Raw genomic sequence first — 17649 nt, forward strand, 5'->3', positions numbered from 1 at the left:
TATCCTTTAATTAAATATTCCATGAACTCTTTTTTTTTTTGGCAGCCGGTTGGTATGGGGATCTGAACCCTTGACCTTGGTGTTATCAGCACCATACTCTAACCAAGTGAGCTAACCAGCCAGCTCCTATTTTGCAATTTTAAATTTAATTTTTGAGTAAGTCTTACATACACATGTGACAAAATTCAAACTATATAAAAAGGTATACAGTAAAAAATAAGCCTCCTTCCTACCCCTCTTCCCTAACCACCACCCAGTTCCGCTTCTAGAAAGCAACCATAATTCCCAGTTTCTTATGGATCCTTCCAAAAACATACTCTACATTTATAAGCAAATACACATATAGACGCATTTTTTTTACACAAATGGTAGCATTCTGCACCTGCCTTTTTTTTTTAACACTGAGTCTTGGAGATTCTTCCATATCTATGCATAAAGATCTATCTCATTCTTTTTAACAGCTGTATAATTTGTTGTAGGGATATGCCATAATTTATTTAGCTAGGCCTCTAATGATGGACATTTAGGCTTGTTCTAATCATTTGCTTTTACAAACAGTTGATGGCCTTTTATATATATATGAAGGGTCTTCAAAAAGTTTATGGAAGATTCATATTATCCTTTTTTTTTTTTTTTTTCAAAGATGACCAGTAAGGGGATCTTAACCTTTGACTTGGTGTTGTCAGCACCATGCTCATCCAGTAAACTAACCGGCCATCCCTATATGGGATCCAAACATGTGGCCTTGGCGCTATCAGCACCACACTCTCCCGAGTGAGCCATCGGCCGGCTCTCATATTATCCTTTAATTAAATATTCCATGAACTCTTTTTTTTTTTGGCAGCCGGTTGGTATGGGGATCTGAACCCTTGACCTTGGTGTTATAACACCATGCTCTAACCAACTGAGCTAAGCAGCCAAGCCTCTTCCACAAACTTTTTGAAGTACCCTCATATATTTTGCATATGTGCAGTATGTCTATGGGATAATTTTTAGAAGTGGAGGTTGTAAGATGTATGCATTTGAAAATGTAAGAGCTAGTTGGAAATTGGCTTTCATATAGTTGGCCCCAATTTATATACATCCTCACCAGCACTATATGCAAATACCTGTTTACTCACATTCTCACTATTGCATTCTCACAATGCAAACTATTTTATTTTGGCTACTTTGAGAGGTAAAAATGGTATTTCATAGTTTTAATATGCCTTTCACTTAACAGTGAGGTTTAGTATCAATCACGTGATAGCAGTTATTGAGGTAAAAGTTACATATGTTGCACAAATCTTAACAAACAGCTCATTGAACTTTATAACATATATAGGAACTATATAACATATATATATAACATATATAGTAACCACTATCCAGATCAAGATCTAGAACATTTCTGTCACCCTGAAAACTCCTTCATGCCCTTTTCCTGTCAGTACCACTATTAGGTTGTTACCACAACAGCAGTAGCTGCTATTTTGACTTCTAGCACTACAGATACGTTCTGTCCATTCTTGAACTTCACGTGAAAGGAATAATACAGTAAGTGCTCTTTTGTGTTTGAACTTTTTCAACAAGTTTTGAGATACATTGATGTTCTATTATGAGGTCATTTTAAGTAGCAGCAAGGAATAAAATATATGCACATGCCATAATTTAATCAATTCCTTAGGTTAACCAGTCCCCAAAATGTTAATTATTGAAGTTTTGATTTTCTCATTATTACAAGCAGTATGACAATAAACATTCTTGTAGCTAAATTTTTGCCCATGTGTATGATTTCCATAGTGTTAATTCTTAGAAGAATTTCTGGGTCAATGGATATATAAAATTTAAGGCTTTCGATTATGCATTTCTGAATTGCCTCTATAAAATTTGTATGGATGGACTCTCCTACCAGAAAAGAATGAGGGTACTCATTTCCTTGGGCCTTCATCTACACTGTATTTTACAATTAAAATTCTGTTTTCCAACCTGATAGGTGGAAAAAGATGTTACTGTTTCAGTTCCTTTTCTTGGAACATGTTTATGTTTATTGAATATTTGTATTTCTTCTTCTGTTGTTACTACCTAGCTCTTGTCCATTATTTACTGTTTAGTTTTTGTCTTTTAGCTACTAATTTATACAGGTTCTTTATGTAGTAAGAATATTAATCTTTGCTTTAAAAACTTTAATTTTCTTATTTAAAAATTATGTATTATCGGGCCGGCCTGGTGGCGCACTGGAGAGTGTGCCGCTTGGGAGCGTGGCAGCGCTCCTGCCGAGGGTTCGGATCCCATGTGGAGACCGGTTCCCGCTCACTGGCTGAGCGTGGTGCGGGTGCAACACCGAGGGTTGCGATCCCGTTGCCGGTCCCCGGTATGGGCGCGACACCGAGGGTTGTGATCCCGTTACTGGTCAGTAAAAAAGACAAAAAGGAAAAAATAAATAAATAAATAAATAAATAAAAATTGTGTATTATCATTTTAGAAAAGTTTTAAATCTAAATAAAAAAGAACAAAACCTCCTAAAATCCTACAGTACAAGGATAACAACTATTAAACATGTTTTTAAGATTTTTAATTAATTAATTCATTCATTATTAAAACGTACTTTTTAAAAATTTTTTTGCAGCTGGCTGGTATGGGGATCTGAACCCATGACCTTGGGATTATAAGGCTGAGCTCTATATTAAAACATAATTGAGTGTAAATATCTGTGGGGTACCGTGTTGAATATCAATACCTATGTGCAATATGTGATGTTCAAATCAGGATAATTAGTATATTCAGTGTTGCACAATGCAATCATTTTTTGTTAACGTAAATGCAAAGTATACATATATCCATATACATTATATATATTTGCAGAAATGGAATAATTTTCTACATACTTTTTATTTTTTACAATAGTATATTGTCTAGCTACTCTAGGCTAATGTTGGAATCCTGCCGACATAGCCAATTGTAGAGCTCTTAATCCTTTTTGTGACACCAATTGTAGAGCTACACGACCACGCCAGTTGTCGGGCTCTTTTACCTGCCGGTAATCCTACCGACATAGCTAATTGTTGAGCTAAGGCTGGGTCTGGAGCTCCCAGACCCCTCAAGCCCATCCACAAACCCCTCACATGCCAGGCTGGGTCACCACACCCCACACACACCAGGCTGGGTCACCAGACCCCTTACACTCAGGTCTATGAGCTAGGTAACCAGCAAACAGGTCCTTGGAAGTTGCAGATTAGAAAGCATGGCTGTTAGACCGTGGCCACCTGAGGCAGTAAACGCCAGCCAGCCTGCTTCACGAACTTAAAGAACACAAGAATAACAACAAAACTAAAAATATACATTGGCGTGCATGTGCACTAACTCCACACACACACACACACAATTTGCTTACAAAGGATGTGCTGAACCACACCCAGCTGGACCTGAGGCAAGGGTCCTGACCATACCATTCTATTTTCCCAACATATATATGTTTGCATGCTATTTTATTTTGTTTTGTTTTGTTTTTTTATTTTTTGGTGAAGAAAGAAGTCAGCTTTATTCAGAAATATTGGCAACCTGAAGGAGATGGTCAGCTAACCTATCTCCACAATAAACTGGAAGGAGATGACAGGACTAAAACCATCTCAAAGACTCAGATTTACTGAGGGGTTTTCAAAGAGGGTGTTGGGTGAATAGAATGGGGGAAGTGAAAGGCAGGTGGGAGGGGGACATGTAAGGGGCCAGGTGTAAAACCTTACCAAGCCTTCGTCTGGCTTCTGTTCTCCTTCTTAGCATCATCTTAGGGTCCTGCAGGATTTTGATTTGCTTCAGGGTGAAATCAGCATAGCTTTATTGATGTCTTCCTTGGCTTCTCAGGGTCTGAATAGCACTTGCCTTCTGGCAACTTTGCAGCTCCAGGCTATCTGGAAAACAACTTTATATTTATGTAAATAATGTCATTCTTCCCCATAACCAAGGTTCAAAGTTACAAGTAAGCATGGGAAAAGAGGAAACTCCCAGAGATGCAAGCTAAGAAAAAAACTATGTTTTTTCTTCAAATTTTCTTACAGCCCCAGTGTTTTAGGCCCAAACATGGCTTTGGGGTGAGATAGAGTGAATGGGAGCAAATCACTTGACGCCATGCAGTGTAGATGGGTGGAGATGGTCATGTGGTCACTTGGACTCAGACAGGACCTGGGATCTGCCTCAGGATGGGGGTAGGGTGGAGGTGGAAGGAGTGGCTGGTCATTTTATGGCTGCTGCATCAATCGCATGGAGCATAACCAGGAAAAGGAGTCAGCAGACACTCAGAGGCCACCACACTCCAGGCACGGCTGCTTCCTGGGCCTGTGCTTCCTGATTCACTTGGGGGGGGGGCGGTGTCCTGCATCTCTTTTCCTCCCAAGGGTTCCTTATGTCTATATCCTTCACTTAATGGGCCAGAATACAAAGAGACCTCACTTTGCCTTTCAGATCTTCAGTTTCCACATCAACAGAGATGGTGTAAAGTGTTTTGAGAGCTGCATACTATTTTTTAAAAAACCACTTTTTGCTTAATAGTATTTTGTGCCCACCTTGTCAGGTCATTACATATTTTCTACAACATCATCTATAGTATTTTCTATTTTTAATTTAAAATCAATATGTTATCCTTATAAAACATTTAAATATTATGGAAAAATGTAAAAAGCCTAAGTTCCTGTCATTCAGCTTTCCAGTGGTAACCACTGGAGAGTTACCATTAACAGTTTGGTGTATAGTCTTTCACTTCTTTTTTCTAAGGCTATTCTATTCACATACTTTTTAAAAAATGTAATCACATTTATGCACATTATTTTTATTTTTTCAGTTAACAGTAAGTCTTGAACATGTCAATATATATAAACCAACCTCACTCATTTTAATAGACCAACCTCTTCTTGATGAATGTTTGAATTATTTCTACTTTCTCTTCAATACAGATTGATGCAATGGGGCCAGCCTGTGGCTCACTTGGGAGACATTGGTGCTAATAACACCAAGGCCATGGGTTCGGATCCCTATATAGGGGTGACCGGTTAGCTCACTTGGGAGAGTGTGGTGTTGACAACATAAAATCAAGGATTAAGATCCCCTTACCAGTCATCTTTAAAAAACAAAACAAAACAGAAAACCCAAAATTGATGCAATGAACATCCTTCTACATAGATCTTTAAGTGCTTCAGCAAATGTTCTGTAAGATGAATTCCTAGCACTGGAATTCTGGTACAGAGTGTGAACAGTATGTACATTTAAATATTTAATATAATTGTCCTCCAGAAATGTTCTATCAGTTTAGGGTACTCCCTTCATTATAGAGAGTGCATTTCCAACTTCTTTTTCTTTATGGGTTCTGTTTCTTGGGCTTCAAAAGCTTTCATCAAGAGAGACCAGATAGGGCCGGCCCGTGGCTCACTCGGGTGAGTGCGGTGCTGATAACACTAAGGCCACAGGTTCGGATCCCATATAGGGATGGCCGGTTAGCTCATTGGGTGAGCGTGGTGCTGACAACACCAAGTCAAGGGTTAAGATCCCCTTACTGGGGCCGGCCTGTGGCTCACTCGGTAGAGTGCGGTGTTGATAACACCAAGGCCACGGGTTCGGATCCCATATATGGGATGGCCGGTTTGCTCACTGGCTGAGCGTGGTGCTGACAACACCAAGCCAAGGGTTGAGATCCCCTTACCGGTCATCCTTTAAAAAAAAAAAAAAAAAAAAAGAGAGAGAGACCAGATAAATGTTTCAGGGAGGATTTTTTCCATAAGCCAGATTTAATTTTTTTAATATTAAAAAAATAACATTTATTAGTTTTCCTTTATACAGAGAAGTATAAGGAAGAAAACAAGAATGCACTATTGTCTCAACTTTGACATTAAAAAATATTAAATATTTGTATATGGCTAAAAAATGTAAATTATGCAGAATACAAAATGAAAAATGAGGGCTGGTTGGTTAGCTCATGGTTAGAGCATGGTGCTGATAACACCAAGGTCCAGGGTTTGACACCTGTTACTGGCCAGCTGCCAAAAGAATAAAAATAAAAATGAAAGCCTCTTCTCTCCCTTTTTCTCTCCCCAAAGTAATCACTGCTAATATTTTTGTATAATTCCTTCCAGAAAAATATTCTACATATATTGATGAAATATTGCAGATATACTTAGAGCTGCATCTCCAGCTCTAGCCAAGTTTTATGACAATTAGTTAAAACATATCTCCCAAACTCTGGTGTCCATAGATCTAGAGGTTTTCATTTCAGTAGGATAAAGATGAGCTCTGTAGTAAAACAAGACAAGTAAAATTTGACAAGAATTTGTGAAGTCTGTGTGAATGGCAGGAAAACACAACTGGGAAATTTGTCATTTATGATAGAGAAACAACATAGTCTCATTTACTCTTATCAGAGATCTTACCTTTTATATGATGAGATATCAAATATATTCTTTGTTTAGCTCTCTGACGTGTAAATATTTTGTATCGTTAGCATTCTTAACAGCACACATGATTTACATTGTATTACCTGAATTAAACAAAGTACTTGTATAGGTCAGAATGATTTGATACATAGTTTCCCTTTAATTAAAGCTGATTCCCTTCTTAAAGGGAGACCCATATTTTTGATTTCATATATTCCTTTCATGAAGAGAGAGCTTGTGTTAATGTTTCCACAATGGCTCTCAGTATATGTATATTTCATTTACACAACAGGGAACATACTATACATATGTCACTAACTTCTCATCGTTCACTTAATGTATCTTGAAGATCTTCCCATGTCAGAACAAATGGATCAACTGAAGAAGATATTTTTAAACTTTGAGGTACCTTTTACTGTTAATGAATTGTTCTTTACTTTCCATAGCCTGTGTCCCTCTTGTCTTTCTCATTTGCTTTCCCAGGAGGGGCTTGGGGGTAGTGGAGTGCTAAATCATCACACCAAGACTAAGATTCCCTCACACAGTCTCACTGTGTGACCCTGCTCGGTGACACTCTGCTACACAGACACAACTCCCGGTGTCAATACTAAACTTTACTTCTCCCTCTAGTTTCTCTCATCCTCCAAATTGTCTGGGTCTTCAGAGGGTTGAAGGATGGGGGTGCCTTTCTCAGGCTGATGGAAGGGGCTGTGGCATTTCTTCTTCCATACACCCTGCCTGCTGATGTCTGACATCTTTTGTTTTCACTCCAGGGGAAGCCATATGTCTTTGACCGTGTATTCCCCCCAAACACGACTCAGGAGCAAGTTTATCACGCATGTGCCATGCAGATTGTCAAAGGTAATGGAGGTATTTTTAGAACGTATTTTCTCAGCTCTCCGCTCCCTACCTTACTTATCTCTACCAGTACTCTTTCTCCACTATCTCTTCTAGATGTCCTTGCTGGCTACAATGGCACCATTTTTGCTTATGGACAGACATCCTCAGGGAAAACACATACCATGGAGGTGAGGGGTCTGACTCTGTGTGGGAGTGAAGAGCTAAGAGTGTTAATTGGAAGATCTAGGAATCTCAGCAGGGGAAGATCTAGGAATCAAGGGTTGTCTGATCTGGAGGCAGATGGGTACAGAGGATGAACTGAGGGGCAATATTACAGGGGAAGTTTAATGGAATCCCCTCAACCTGCTGCAGTTTATCCTCCTTTCCACTACTCCAGTTTTCTTTTGATCTGGAAAAGCAGCAGCAGGGCTGGCCAGTTAGCTCAGTTGGTTAGAGCGTGGTATTCTAATACCAAGGTCAAGAGTTTGGATCCTCTTACCAGCCAGCCACCAAAAAAAAAAAAAAAAAAAAAGGCAGTAGTTAAGATAGTCCAAAGTGCTGCACAGTTATCTCTTCCTTCCACTAAAAGATAGACATGGTGGTGACCATCTCCTCACTTAGGATGCTCTTCTTATCAACTCTTACCTTTGTGTTCACCTGCATACCTCTGAGCTGTCTCATTTTTCCTGAGCCCCAGGCTCACTCTGGAATACCCTCCCTCCCCAGGGAAAGCTGCATGACCCCCAGCTGATGGGAATCATTCCTCGAATTGCTCGAGACATCTTCAACCACATCTACTCCATGGATGAGAACCTTGAGTTCCACATCAAGGTGATCAGGGCATGACAGCTGGGCATCCTCAGTTGGGGACTGGAAGGGGAAGATCTAGAATGAACCCACTGAAGATACTGGACTCCCCAACCTTACCTTCCCCTTCTGGTTACCTCAGTTCTTCTTTTCCATTAAGATGTTCTCTTCTGCTCTTGCCCTCCCACCACCACCATTTGAATGGGTCACATTAGTTTGGGATTCCTGTATCAGATTTAAGATAGACCTTCTTCACGTCATACTCCTTATTTCTCCCTAACCAGGTTTCTTACTTTGAGATTTACCTGGACAAAATTCGTGACCTTCTGGATGGTGAGTGTTTAGCCCCAGTGAGTGAAGAGGGCAAGGAAAAGAAAGATCACATTGCTCTTGGGATTAGGTACTGCTTGACAAGAGATGCACAGAGCACACAGGACCTGAGTCCTTTGGCTCCAGTCACCAGGAATTTACAGAAACGGAGAGGGTCAGAAGATGAGCTTAGGGGCTCAGGTCTACATACAAACAGCCCAAGAAGAGCTGAAGCCCAGGGTCCGGAGCCCTGAGGAGGAGAGGGAGGAACCAAGCCTTCTGTGTGCGGGGGGTTTAGGCTTTACTGGGGAGTCTTCCTCCCTTTAGCATATAGAAGATACCACCATCTTAGTGGGTGCAGAGAGGGTCGGGTGGAAAAGCTGGCCTTGCTCACTGTACATTGTCTTGATTCAGTGACCAAGACCAATCTGTCTGTGCACGAGGACAAGAACCGGGTGCCATTTGTCAAGGTGAGAGTGGGGCCAGGGCACCTATGTGGGGCCAGTGTATTGAGAGTGTGGACTTGGGAGGAGGATAGGTCAGTGACCAGAAATTGGAGGGTGAATACCCTGGAGAGGCAAGATGTGCCACAGGGCCGGGGAGAGTCTGGGGGTTTGGAAAAGACACTGTCTTGAACGGTCATTTGGCTGATATGCAGGCAATTTAATTTGCAGATCAAAGTTTTGGATTACTGTCCATTTGCCCCCTGCAGGGTTGTACTGAACGCTTTGTGTCCAGCCCAGAGGAAATTTTGGATGTAATTGATGAAGGGAAATCAAATCGTCATGTGGCTGTCACCAGTGAGTGGAGATATAAAGGGCTTGAGTCTGGGGGTCTGCCTTTTTTCTGTGCCTTCTGGGTTGGAGGGACTGGAAAGTGAGCAAGGGAAGATGGTGTCCTCCAGAGGAGGAGAGCCCCTTGTCTGCAACCCTGCTGCCTGGGAGGTACAGTGGCAGGGCTAGTCCTGTGGGCGCCTTCTCTCCTCTCTTTGTGGGTGAGGGTGGCGGTCAGTGGAAGCTGGGAGCTGAGGGCTCCAGTTCCTCAGGGTTTGACCCAGGTCCTCTTTCTCCTTTGCTCCTGTAGACATGAATGAACACAGCTCTCGAAGCCACAGCATCTTCCTCATCAACATCAAGCAGGAGAACATGGAGACTGAACAGAAGCTCAGTGGGAAGCTGTATCTAGTGGACCTGGCAGGGAGCGAGAAGGTTGGGGGTCTTGTGGGGACAGGGTGGGTGGGCAGGGAAGAAAGCCTTGGGGGATGGCCTTTTTTTAATTAATAAAAATTTTTTATCAGGATGTAATTCACATACCATAAAGTTCACCATTTTAAAGTGTACAATTCAGTGGGTTTTAGTATATTCACAGCGTTGCGCAACCATCATCACTATCTAATTCCAGAAATTTTATCACCCATTAACAGTCACTCCCCATTCCCCTCTCCCCATCCCCTGGCAACCACTAATCTACCTTTTGTCTCTATGGATTTGCCTATCCTGAGCATTTCATAGACTAGAATACAGTGGGGGAGAGGGGAGGAAGATGGCCTTTGGCAAGAGAGTTTTGGGGAACAGAGGAAGGGCCTTCCCTGATCCTGGCCAGATACCTCCTTTTCTCCATCCTCTTCCCTGTTCCCTCCCTTATCCATGGACAGAGCTCCCCTAATTGGAAAAGAGGTGACAACAATCCTTTCCCTTTGCAGCTGCTCATGACATGCTTGCCCCTTAATGCCCTGGTAGGTCAGCAAGACTGGAGCAGAGGGAGCCGTGCTGGACGAGGCGAAAAACATCAACAAGTCACTGTCGGCCCTGGGGAACGTGATCTCTGCACTGGCTGAGGGCACTGTGAGTGTTCCTTAGGTCACCTCACCCCCAGCCCTAGCCCATCTCCCACTTTTGCCCAATGCTCCCATCTAATCATGCCCCAATTCATGGGTTGCTCAAGCCCCAGTCAGCACCACTATCCTTTGTTATCCCCTGTTGAATTTATCTTTCTGATTCACGGTCTCTCCCCTCCCCCCAGAAAAGCTATGTTCCATATCGTGACAGCAAAATGACACGGATTCTCCAGGACTCTCTAGGAGGAAACTGCCGGACGACTATGTTCATCTGCTGCTCACCATCTAGTTACAATGATGCAGAGACCAAGTCCACCCTGATGTTTGGGCAGCGGTCAGTATCAGGGTCCTCAGAGGGATCCTTGGTGCTCTGCGGCCCTCTCCCCTCATTGTCACCCAAGCCTAATGTAGGTCTCATCTCTTTGTTCCACTTCTTCTCACCCAGGGCAAAGACCATTAAGAACACTGCCTCAGTGAATCTGGAGTTGACTGCTGAGCAGTGGAAGAAGAAATATGAGAAGGAGAAGGAGAAGACAAAGGTCCAGAAGGAGACGATTGCAAAGCTGGAGGCTGAGCTGAGCCGGTGGCGCAATGGTTAGAGAAGGATCCTGTGAGAATGAGAGGCGGTGGGAGATGAGGCTTAGGGAGACCGCCCTGTCTGGGTGATGTTGAAGGTCAGGCCAGTCTCCAAGAAGGAAGGCTGTGTTTCTGGAGGGGTGAAGTAGAGCAGCCATGAGGGAAGGGCAGAGGGGGCTGACTACCTACTCCCCTCAGACCTCAAAAATGTTGAAGGTCCACTTGGTGGGAGAGGTTGATGGTCTGGTGGTCTTGACATTGAGGAGTAAGAGGTAAGGACTTGTGGATGCAGTTCTCCAACCCTCACTGTGTTCTACCCCTTTGCCAGGAGAGAATGTGCCAGAGACAGAGCGCCTGGCTGGGGAGGATGCAGCCTTGGGAGCTGAGGTCTGCGAGGAGACCCCTGTGAATGACAACTCATCCATCGTGGTACGCATTGCACCCGAGGAGCGGCAAAAGTATGAGGAGGAGATCCGCCGCCTCTATAAGCAGCTTGATGATAAGGTGAGGGCAGCTGGCCAGGGCACAAAGGTGTGCCCGGTGGCATGAGCAGTGAGGGACTACAAAAAATAGCTTATACTGCCTTTTATTGATTTTAAAGGGGATAAATACTCATTATTGAAAATGTGGGAAATGAATAAAAATATATAAAAGAAAATTAAAATCTTCCATCATCCCACCACTCAGATATAACACTTAACATTTTGCTTTTCTCCATGCTTATACCATGCAATTGAGATATAATTGTAAATGTAATTTTGTGTCCGATTTTTTTCATTCAGCATTATATTATGAGCATTTTCCTGCTTCATTAACAATTCTTCATAAAAGTATTTTTAAATGGCTGCCTGAGAGTCTATTTATCAACATGTACTTAACCATTCACTTATTACAGGGCTTCTAGTTTGTTTGTTTGTTTGTTTTTGCTGTTATAAATAACTCTGAAATGACTATCCTTGCTTCTTGTGCATGAGACTGCTTTTGAATGATTTGGTTAGAATGGAGTGCTGGAGTGGGATTCTAGGTTAAAGGATATGAACATTTAAAGCCTTTTGCTGTATTTTGTCACTGTTATACCACCTTCCACAAACAGAGTAATTTAAAGGTGAGGGCAGGGGTGAGGAAAGAAGCTAAGGAAAAGAGCTCTTTTTAGGATATGGGGTTTCTTTTTTTTTTTTTTCCTTTTTGTCTTTCTTCGTGTCCGGCAACGGATCGCAACCCTCGGTGTTGCGCCCGCACCTCGCTCAGCCAGTGAGCGGGAACCAGTCTGTATGTGGGATCCGAACCCTCGACGGGAGCGCTGCCATGCTCCCAAGCGACGCACTGTAGCAGTGTGCCACCGGGCCGGCCCCGGATATGGGGTTTCTAACTCAAAACTTAAACTATCTGGATTTTTATCCAGATCCCGCCTCTACCCCCAGCCCCATGACTCTAAATGGGAAGGAGTAGCCTCCCTTCACCCATCTTTCCTGCTTGCCTCCAATAGGATGATGAGATCAACCAGCAGAGCCAACTCATAGAGAAGCTCAAGCAGCAGATGCTGGACCAGGAAGAGGTAATGGGAGGGAGGAAAGGGGTTGTGTCCATCTCCGAAAGGCATAAAAAAGACCTTTTTAAAATCAGATGGGAGAAGGGACATTCTGCTTAGGGGCTAGTTATCCCTCAAAATGAAGAAGAACTGTAGAAGTCTGGCAACTTCATTGGAGCTTTTCTTTTTCTTTTTTTTTTAAAAGATGACCAGTAAGGGGATCTCAACCCTTGGCTTGGTGTTGTCAGCACCACGCTCTCCCAAGTGAGCAAACTGACCATCCCTATATAGGGATCTGAACCCATGGCCTTGGTGTTATCAGCACCACACTCTCCCAAGTGAGCCACCGGCCGGCCCTTCATTGGGGCTTTTCTTGAAGCACAGAATTTGGAGTCTCAGTGCTATTTCATTCTGCTGCCCTAATTCTATGAACCTGAAGCCCACTTCCTCTTGACTCTTGCTTTAGGTCAGAAGCTTAGCTCCCCAGACCAAGGGGGTCATAGAAATGATCACTGGCAATGAGCCTCATCACTTGCCCTTCTTTCTCTTGAAGCTGCTGGTGTCCACTCGAGGAGACAACGAGAAGGTCCAGAGAGAGCTGAGCCACCTGCAGTCAGAGAATGATGCTGCTAAGGATGAGGTGAAGGAAGTGCTGCAGGCACTGGAGGAGCTGGCGGTGAACTATGACCAGAAGTCCCAGGAGGTGGAGGAAAAGAGCCAGCAGAACCAGCTTCTGGTGGATGAGCTGTCTCAGAAGGTGGTAGGTGCCCTACCAGTGGTACAAGAGTTCCCTAACTTCAGAACATCCTCCATGTCCAAGGGCACCTCTGCTTCCTCACAGGCTATATGCTGTTTGCATTGCTGCACTGCATACAAAAAAATTGTTCAGTATGCCATGAGACCCTGTCACTGCACTTTGCCCTGCTGACCCCGCTCTCTTCCAGACCCTTCTGTGTTCTTGTTGTTGTGGCCTTCAGGATTATGCATAAAGTGAGAGGCCTCTGCCTGGGCTGGGTAGGGGAGCAGAAGGGTGGTGATAGGAATGACCTGAGGGGCTGTCCCCAGGCCACCATGCTGTCCCTGGAGTCTGAGCTGCAGCGGCTACAGGAGGTCAGTGGGCACCAGCGAAAACGAATTGCTGAGGTGTTGAACGGGCTGATGAAGGACCTGAGTGAATTCAGTGTCATCGTGGGCAACGGGGAGATTAAGCTGGTGAGTGGAGAGCGATAGCAGTCTTGTTCAGGTCATTCTTGTCCTGTGCACTGGGGGGAGATGCAAGATAGGATAATCCAGGTCCTCTGGGACACTGAGAAAGGTGGCTGAAGAGCCAGGGAACATGCCTTCAAATTAGATGCAGGAAAACAAGTAGAGGTTTTCAGAGACCCAATTGAAAAGACACATTGTAAAGGGTACTGAGTAAAGAAGCAACAGAGATGGGACACAAGAGTTGTGGATGACATGTGAATTTGGAAGTGACAAAGACCTGGGTAATCAAGGAGATCAGTTTGATTACAAAAGAAAATCATATTGCTTTATAAGATGGAAGAGGGGGACTGTCGAAATTGGAACTTTAAATGCAGAGAGAGGGATTTAGTGTGAAATGTCAGGTGATAGAGAGCCGCTAAAGGTTGTTTAGAAAATACCTGTCCCTCTTGAGTCCCTGTGTCTATGGGTATGTATGGAGGTAGGTGGAAGGTGGAAGGGAATGGATCTCTTCCCCCTCTGCCCACCCTTAGCCAGTGGAGATCAGTGGGGCCATCGAGGAAGAGTTCACCGTGGCCCGACTCTACATCAGCAAGATCAAATCGGAAGTCAAGTCTGTGGTCAAGCGTTGTCGGCAGCTGGAGAACCTCCAGGTGGAATGTCACCGCAAGATGGAAGTGACTGGGCGGGAACTCTCATCCTGCCAGCTCCTTATCTCCCAAGTGAGTGCCTGAGGTGGAGAGCCTTTGGGTGCCATGGGAGAAAGAAGGCTCCTAACACCCACAATTATGTCAAAGTCCTTGGGTCAACTGAAACCAAGGACAGAAGAGCTGGAGTGTCAGGGGAGAGGGTCCAGGCCAATGAGGTGAAGGCTCGGGGGCACTGCCCTCTGAGCTGAGAGGGTCTCAGGGAAGGGTCTCCAGAGGAATGGTCCCTGACCCCACATCCTCATGGAAGGCATAGCAGGAGGGGAGGACTTGGGAGGACAGCTGAAGTTTATGGAGGTCTGTGCTGCCTGGCATGTCCTTTGCCCCATTATCTTCATCCTCTCACCAACCTTCTCCTACAGCACGAGGCCAAGATCCGCTCACTTACAGAATACATGCAGAGTGTGGAGCTAAAGAAGCGGCACCTGGAAGAGTCCTATGACTCCCTGAGTGATGAGCTGGCCAAGCTCCAGGCCCAGGGTGAGGCCTTCTTAAACCTCCATCCCACCCATCCTGGGATCTAAGATCCCAGAGGGGACAGGGAAAGTCACAGACATCAAAAGAAACCACCCGACAGCCACTCACCCAAAGCATTAGCCTGAAATCATGGATGCCAACTCATGCTATTTAGTTAGACTTTTGCATGTAGCTCCTTTTACACAAACCATAAACCCTCCCTTGTTCTCTGTCCCTGCTATATCAGATTGGAGCGTCCTAACTCAAACATCCCTGTGGGCCCATCCCCTGCCCTACCTAGAGCTCTGGTCACAATGTGAAGTTCTTTCTGAAGGAGGTAGTTTGATGGGAGCTGTCTTCCTTTTTCCTTAGAAACGGTGCATGAAGTGGCCCTGAAGGACAAGGAGCCAGACACACAGGATGCAGATGAAGTGAAGGTGAGTGGGGAAGGTGTGGGGTGACTGGGGCCTGGCAGGGCCAGTGCTGTGCTGGGCCTCATGGAGCTTGGTCTGGGAGTCTGGCTTTGAGCTTGGGTGGGGTTGTTTGCAGAAGGCCCTGGAGCTGCAGATGGAGAGTCACAGAGAGGCCCATCACCGGCAGCTGGCCCGGCTCCGTGACGAGATCAACGAGAAGCAGAAGACCATCGACGAGCTCAAAGAGTAAGGGTCTCCAAGGTGGCTCTAGTGCCAGCTGGGTCCCTCTGGATCTGGTTCTTTAGTTCCCATGTGTCATTCCCTCAACAATGACACAATTTTGCAGCTCAACTTGAGGAGACATAAGGAATAAGAACATCCCCATTTTTCCACTCTCATGATTGGAGAGCTCAGGTTTCCTTGCTCTGTCGTGGAAACAGTGGCCCGCATTTGCCTCTGAGCGCATCAGTTCTAACTGGACTCGCTTGTAGAAGGAGGAAAATGAGGAGCTGGTCTTCCCTTTTCCCCTCCTTAACATCTTTTTTCTCTCTGCAATACCTGCTGACCCTCCGCAGCCTCAACCAGAAGCTCCAGTTAGAGCTAGAGAAGCTTCAGGCTGACTATGAGAAGCTGAAGAATGAGGAACATGAGAAGAGCACAAAACTACAGGAGCTGACGTGAGTGAGGATTTGCCTGCAGACCCACAGCCACATGGGCTTGTTACTGCTACTCAGACGTGCCTGTAGAGGCAGGACGTGTGTGTAGGTGTGACGTGTGACTCACAGGAAGTAAATGTGATGGGTGGCGGATTGAAAACAAGGAGACCATCAGAAATGACCGCTGTTGAGTATTAGCTGGCACAGAAAGAGGTCTGTGATATTCTGTTAAAACAGTATGAATAGTATGATCCCGTAAAAATGTATATGTGGATATATATGCATAGAAAAAGTAGTCTGGAAAGATGGACACCAGAAGGTTAATGGTAAATCCCCTGGGGGATTTTTCTGTTTCCCTCCTTCTCTCTGTTTCTCTTGTGCAGATTTCTGTACGAGCGACATGAGCAGTCCAAGCAGGACCTCAAGGGTCTGGAGGAGACAGTTGTGAGTGGTTTCCTTCTGTGCCAAGTTAACAGGGTTGGGGGGCTTCATTTCTTCCCCCCAGTTTCTCCTAACCCCATTCCTCTTGCCCTTCCACAGTCTGTGGCATAATCAGGACACATTTCTTCCCAAGGGAAGAATGACTCACTTGAAAATATAGAATCTTCAGTCTTAAAGGTTCCAATAATTTTGGAGGGAGAAGGTTGACCTGATATCTCTTTATCCCCAATTTTACATCATTCTTTCCAGGCCCGGGAACTCCAGACCCTCCACAACCTTCGCAAGCTGTTCGTTCAAGACGTCACGACTCGAGTCAAGAAAGTGAGTGCCATCCTGGGGTCTTACCAGCCCTCATGTTCTCTCATCCTCAGGTTTCTCCAGCACTCATTGCCCACAGCGGGGCTGGCCTGGCCTGGTCTGGGTGGGACTTGTTTGGCCTTGGGACAGACACATTTTTTCCTGCGTCTTTAATCAGAGTGCAGAAATGGAGCCCGAGGACAGTGGGGGGATTCACTCCCAAAAACAGAAGATTTCCTTTCTTGAGAACAACCTGGAACAGCTTACAAAGGTTCACAAACAGGTAAGAGTCTGGAGAAGGGGTGAAGAGAACTTTTGAGGCCAGGTACTTAGGATACCCAAATCCTTGGAGACCCCTTGGATTCAGGAAAATCTAGTTGCATGTTTTCCTTTTCTCTTTTACTTTCCCTATTATATACCATATTTGATCCCACTTTTACCTTGTTCTTTGTTCCATGCCTGTTTTCCCTTCTCAAAATTTCCAACCCACCTCTGCTCAAAGTGGAATTCCTCAGGCCTACCTCGGAGGGACAGGTTGAAACAGACAGAGGTTGAAGAGGCATGGGGCTGTAACTACACAAGAGGGACAGTGGTGAGACTCTAGCCAGAGGAGGAAAGCAGGCAGATGAGAAGCAAGGGAATTGGGCTTTTTCTTGTGGAGAGAACTCCATCTGCCTAGGTCTGGGCAGGCATGCAGGGACATTAAATGAAGTCCTTGAGGTGGCCCAACCAGCCCCTGGTTGGGGCCAGTAGAAACTCCTGTGTATTAAGTTGCTGCCTCTCTGTCCCCCTCCTTGCTGCTGCGGTTCCTTAGGTGGATGACTGGGTGTCAAAGGTATGGGGCAGGGAGGTAGAAGGGCAGTCAAAGGAGTCAGGACAGGAAATGTTTGGTGTATACAGAGCAGGAGCGCCCTCACTAGTGCCAAATATCTGAGCCCTAAAGACAGGCTCAGCAGTCTGACAACTGGCTCTTTTAATTAATTCATAAAATAAACCCAAACCTATACTTCATTCCCTTCCTTTCAAATCCACCTTAAAATTCCATTTAAACTTACATTCTCACCAGCTGAGAATTTAAACTTCTTTTCCTCCCAGTGCACTGCACAACCCATATAGTAAATATTCAGTACATCTTTTCTTTTCGTAATGGGGGGGGGGGGGAAGCCAACCTGGGGCCCAAGGGG

General features: G+C 44.8%; 1 protein-coding gene across 1 annotated transcript in view; it reads left to right on the forward strand.

Annotated features, from left to right (window-relative positions):
* Positions 1 to 17649, forward strand: part of KIF5A (kinesin family member 5A) — a 29170-nt gene that overhangs the window by 6504 nt on the left and 5017 nt on the right. Inside the window, exons 2-23 of the mRNA XM_008577405.1 lie at positions 7169 to 7256; positions 7350 to 7423; positions 7962 to 8066; positions 8327 to 8375; positions 8766 to 8821; positions 9064 to 9151; positions 9435 to 9559; positions 10091 to 10195; positions 10374 to 10522; positions 10634 to 10782; positions 11093 to 11268; positions 12251 to 12319; positions 12846 to 13052; positions 13358 to 13504; positions 14029 to 14217; positions 14565 to 14682; positions 15031 to 15095; positions 15208 to 15317; positions 15647 to 15748; positions 16111 to 16171; positions 16418 to 16489; positions 16644 to 16748. Of these exons, the coding sequence (XP_008575627.1) occupies positions 7169 to 7256; positions 7350 to 7423; positions 7962 to 8066; positions 8327 to 8375; positions 8766 to 8821; positions 9064 to 9151; positions 9435 to 9559; positions 10091 to 10195; positions 10374 to 10522; positions 10634 to 10782; positions 11093 to 11268; positions 12251 to 12319; positions 12846 to 13052; positions 13358 to 13504; positions 14029 to 14217; positions 14565 to 14682; positions 15031 to 15095; positions 15208 to 15317; positions 15647 to 15748; positions 16111 to 16171; positions 16418 to 16489; positions 16644 to 16748 (2409 nt within the window). The remainder of the gene's footprint in view (positions 1 to 7168; positions 7257 to 7349; positions 7424 to 7961; positions 8067 to 8326; positions 8376 to 8765; positions 8822 to 9063; positions 9152 to 9434; positions 9560 to 10090; positions 10196 to 10373; positions 10523 to 10633; positions 10783 to 11092; positions 11269 to 12250; positions 12320 to 12845; positions 13053 to 13357; positions 13505 to 14028; positions 14218 to 14564; positions 14683 to 15030; positions 15096 to 15207; positions 15318 to 15646; positions 15749 to 16110; positions 16172 to 16417; positions 16490 to 16643; positions 16749 to 17649) is intronic.

Source organism: Galeopterus variegatus, unplaced genomic scaffold (genome assembly GCF_000696425.1).
Source record: "Galeopterus variegatus unplaced genomic scaffold, G_variegatus-3.0.2 Scaffold1505, whole genome shotgun sequence".
Taxonomy (NCBI): Eukaryota; Metazoa; Chordata; class Mammalia; order Dermoptera; family Cynocephalidae; genus Galeopterus; species Galeopterus variegatus.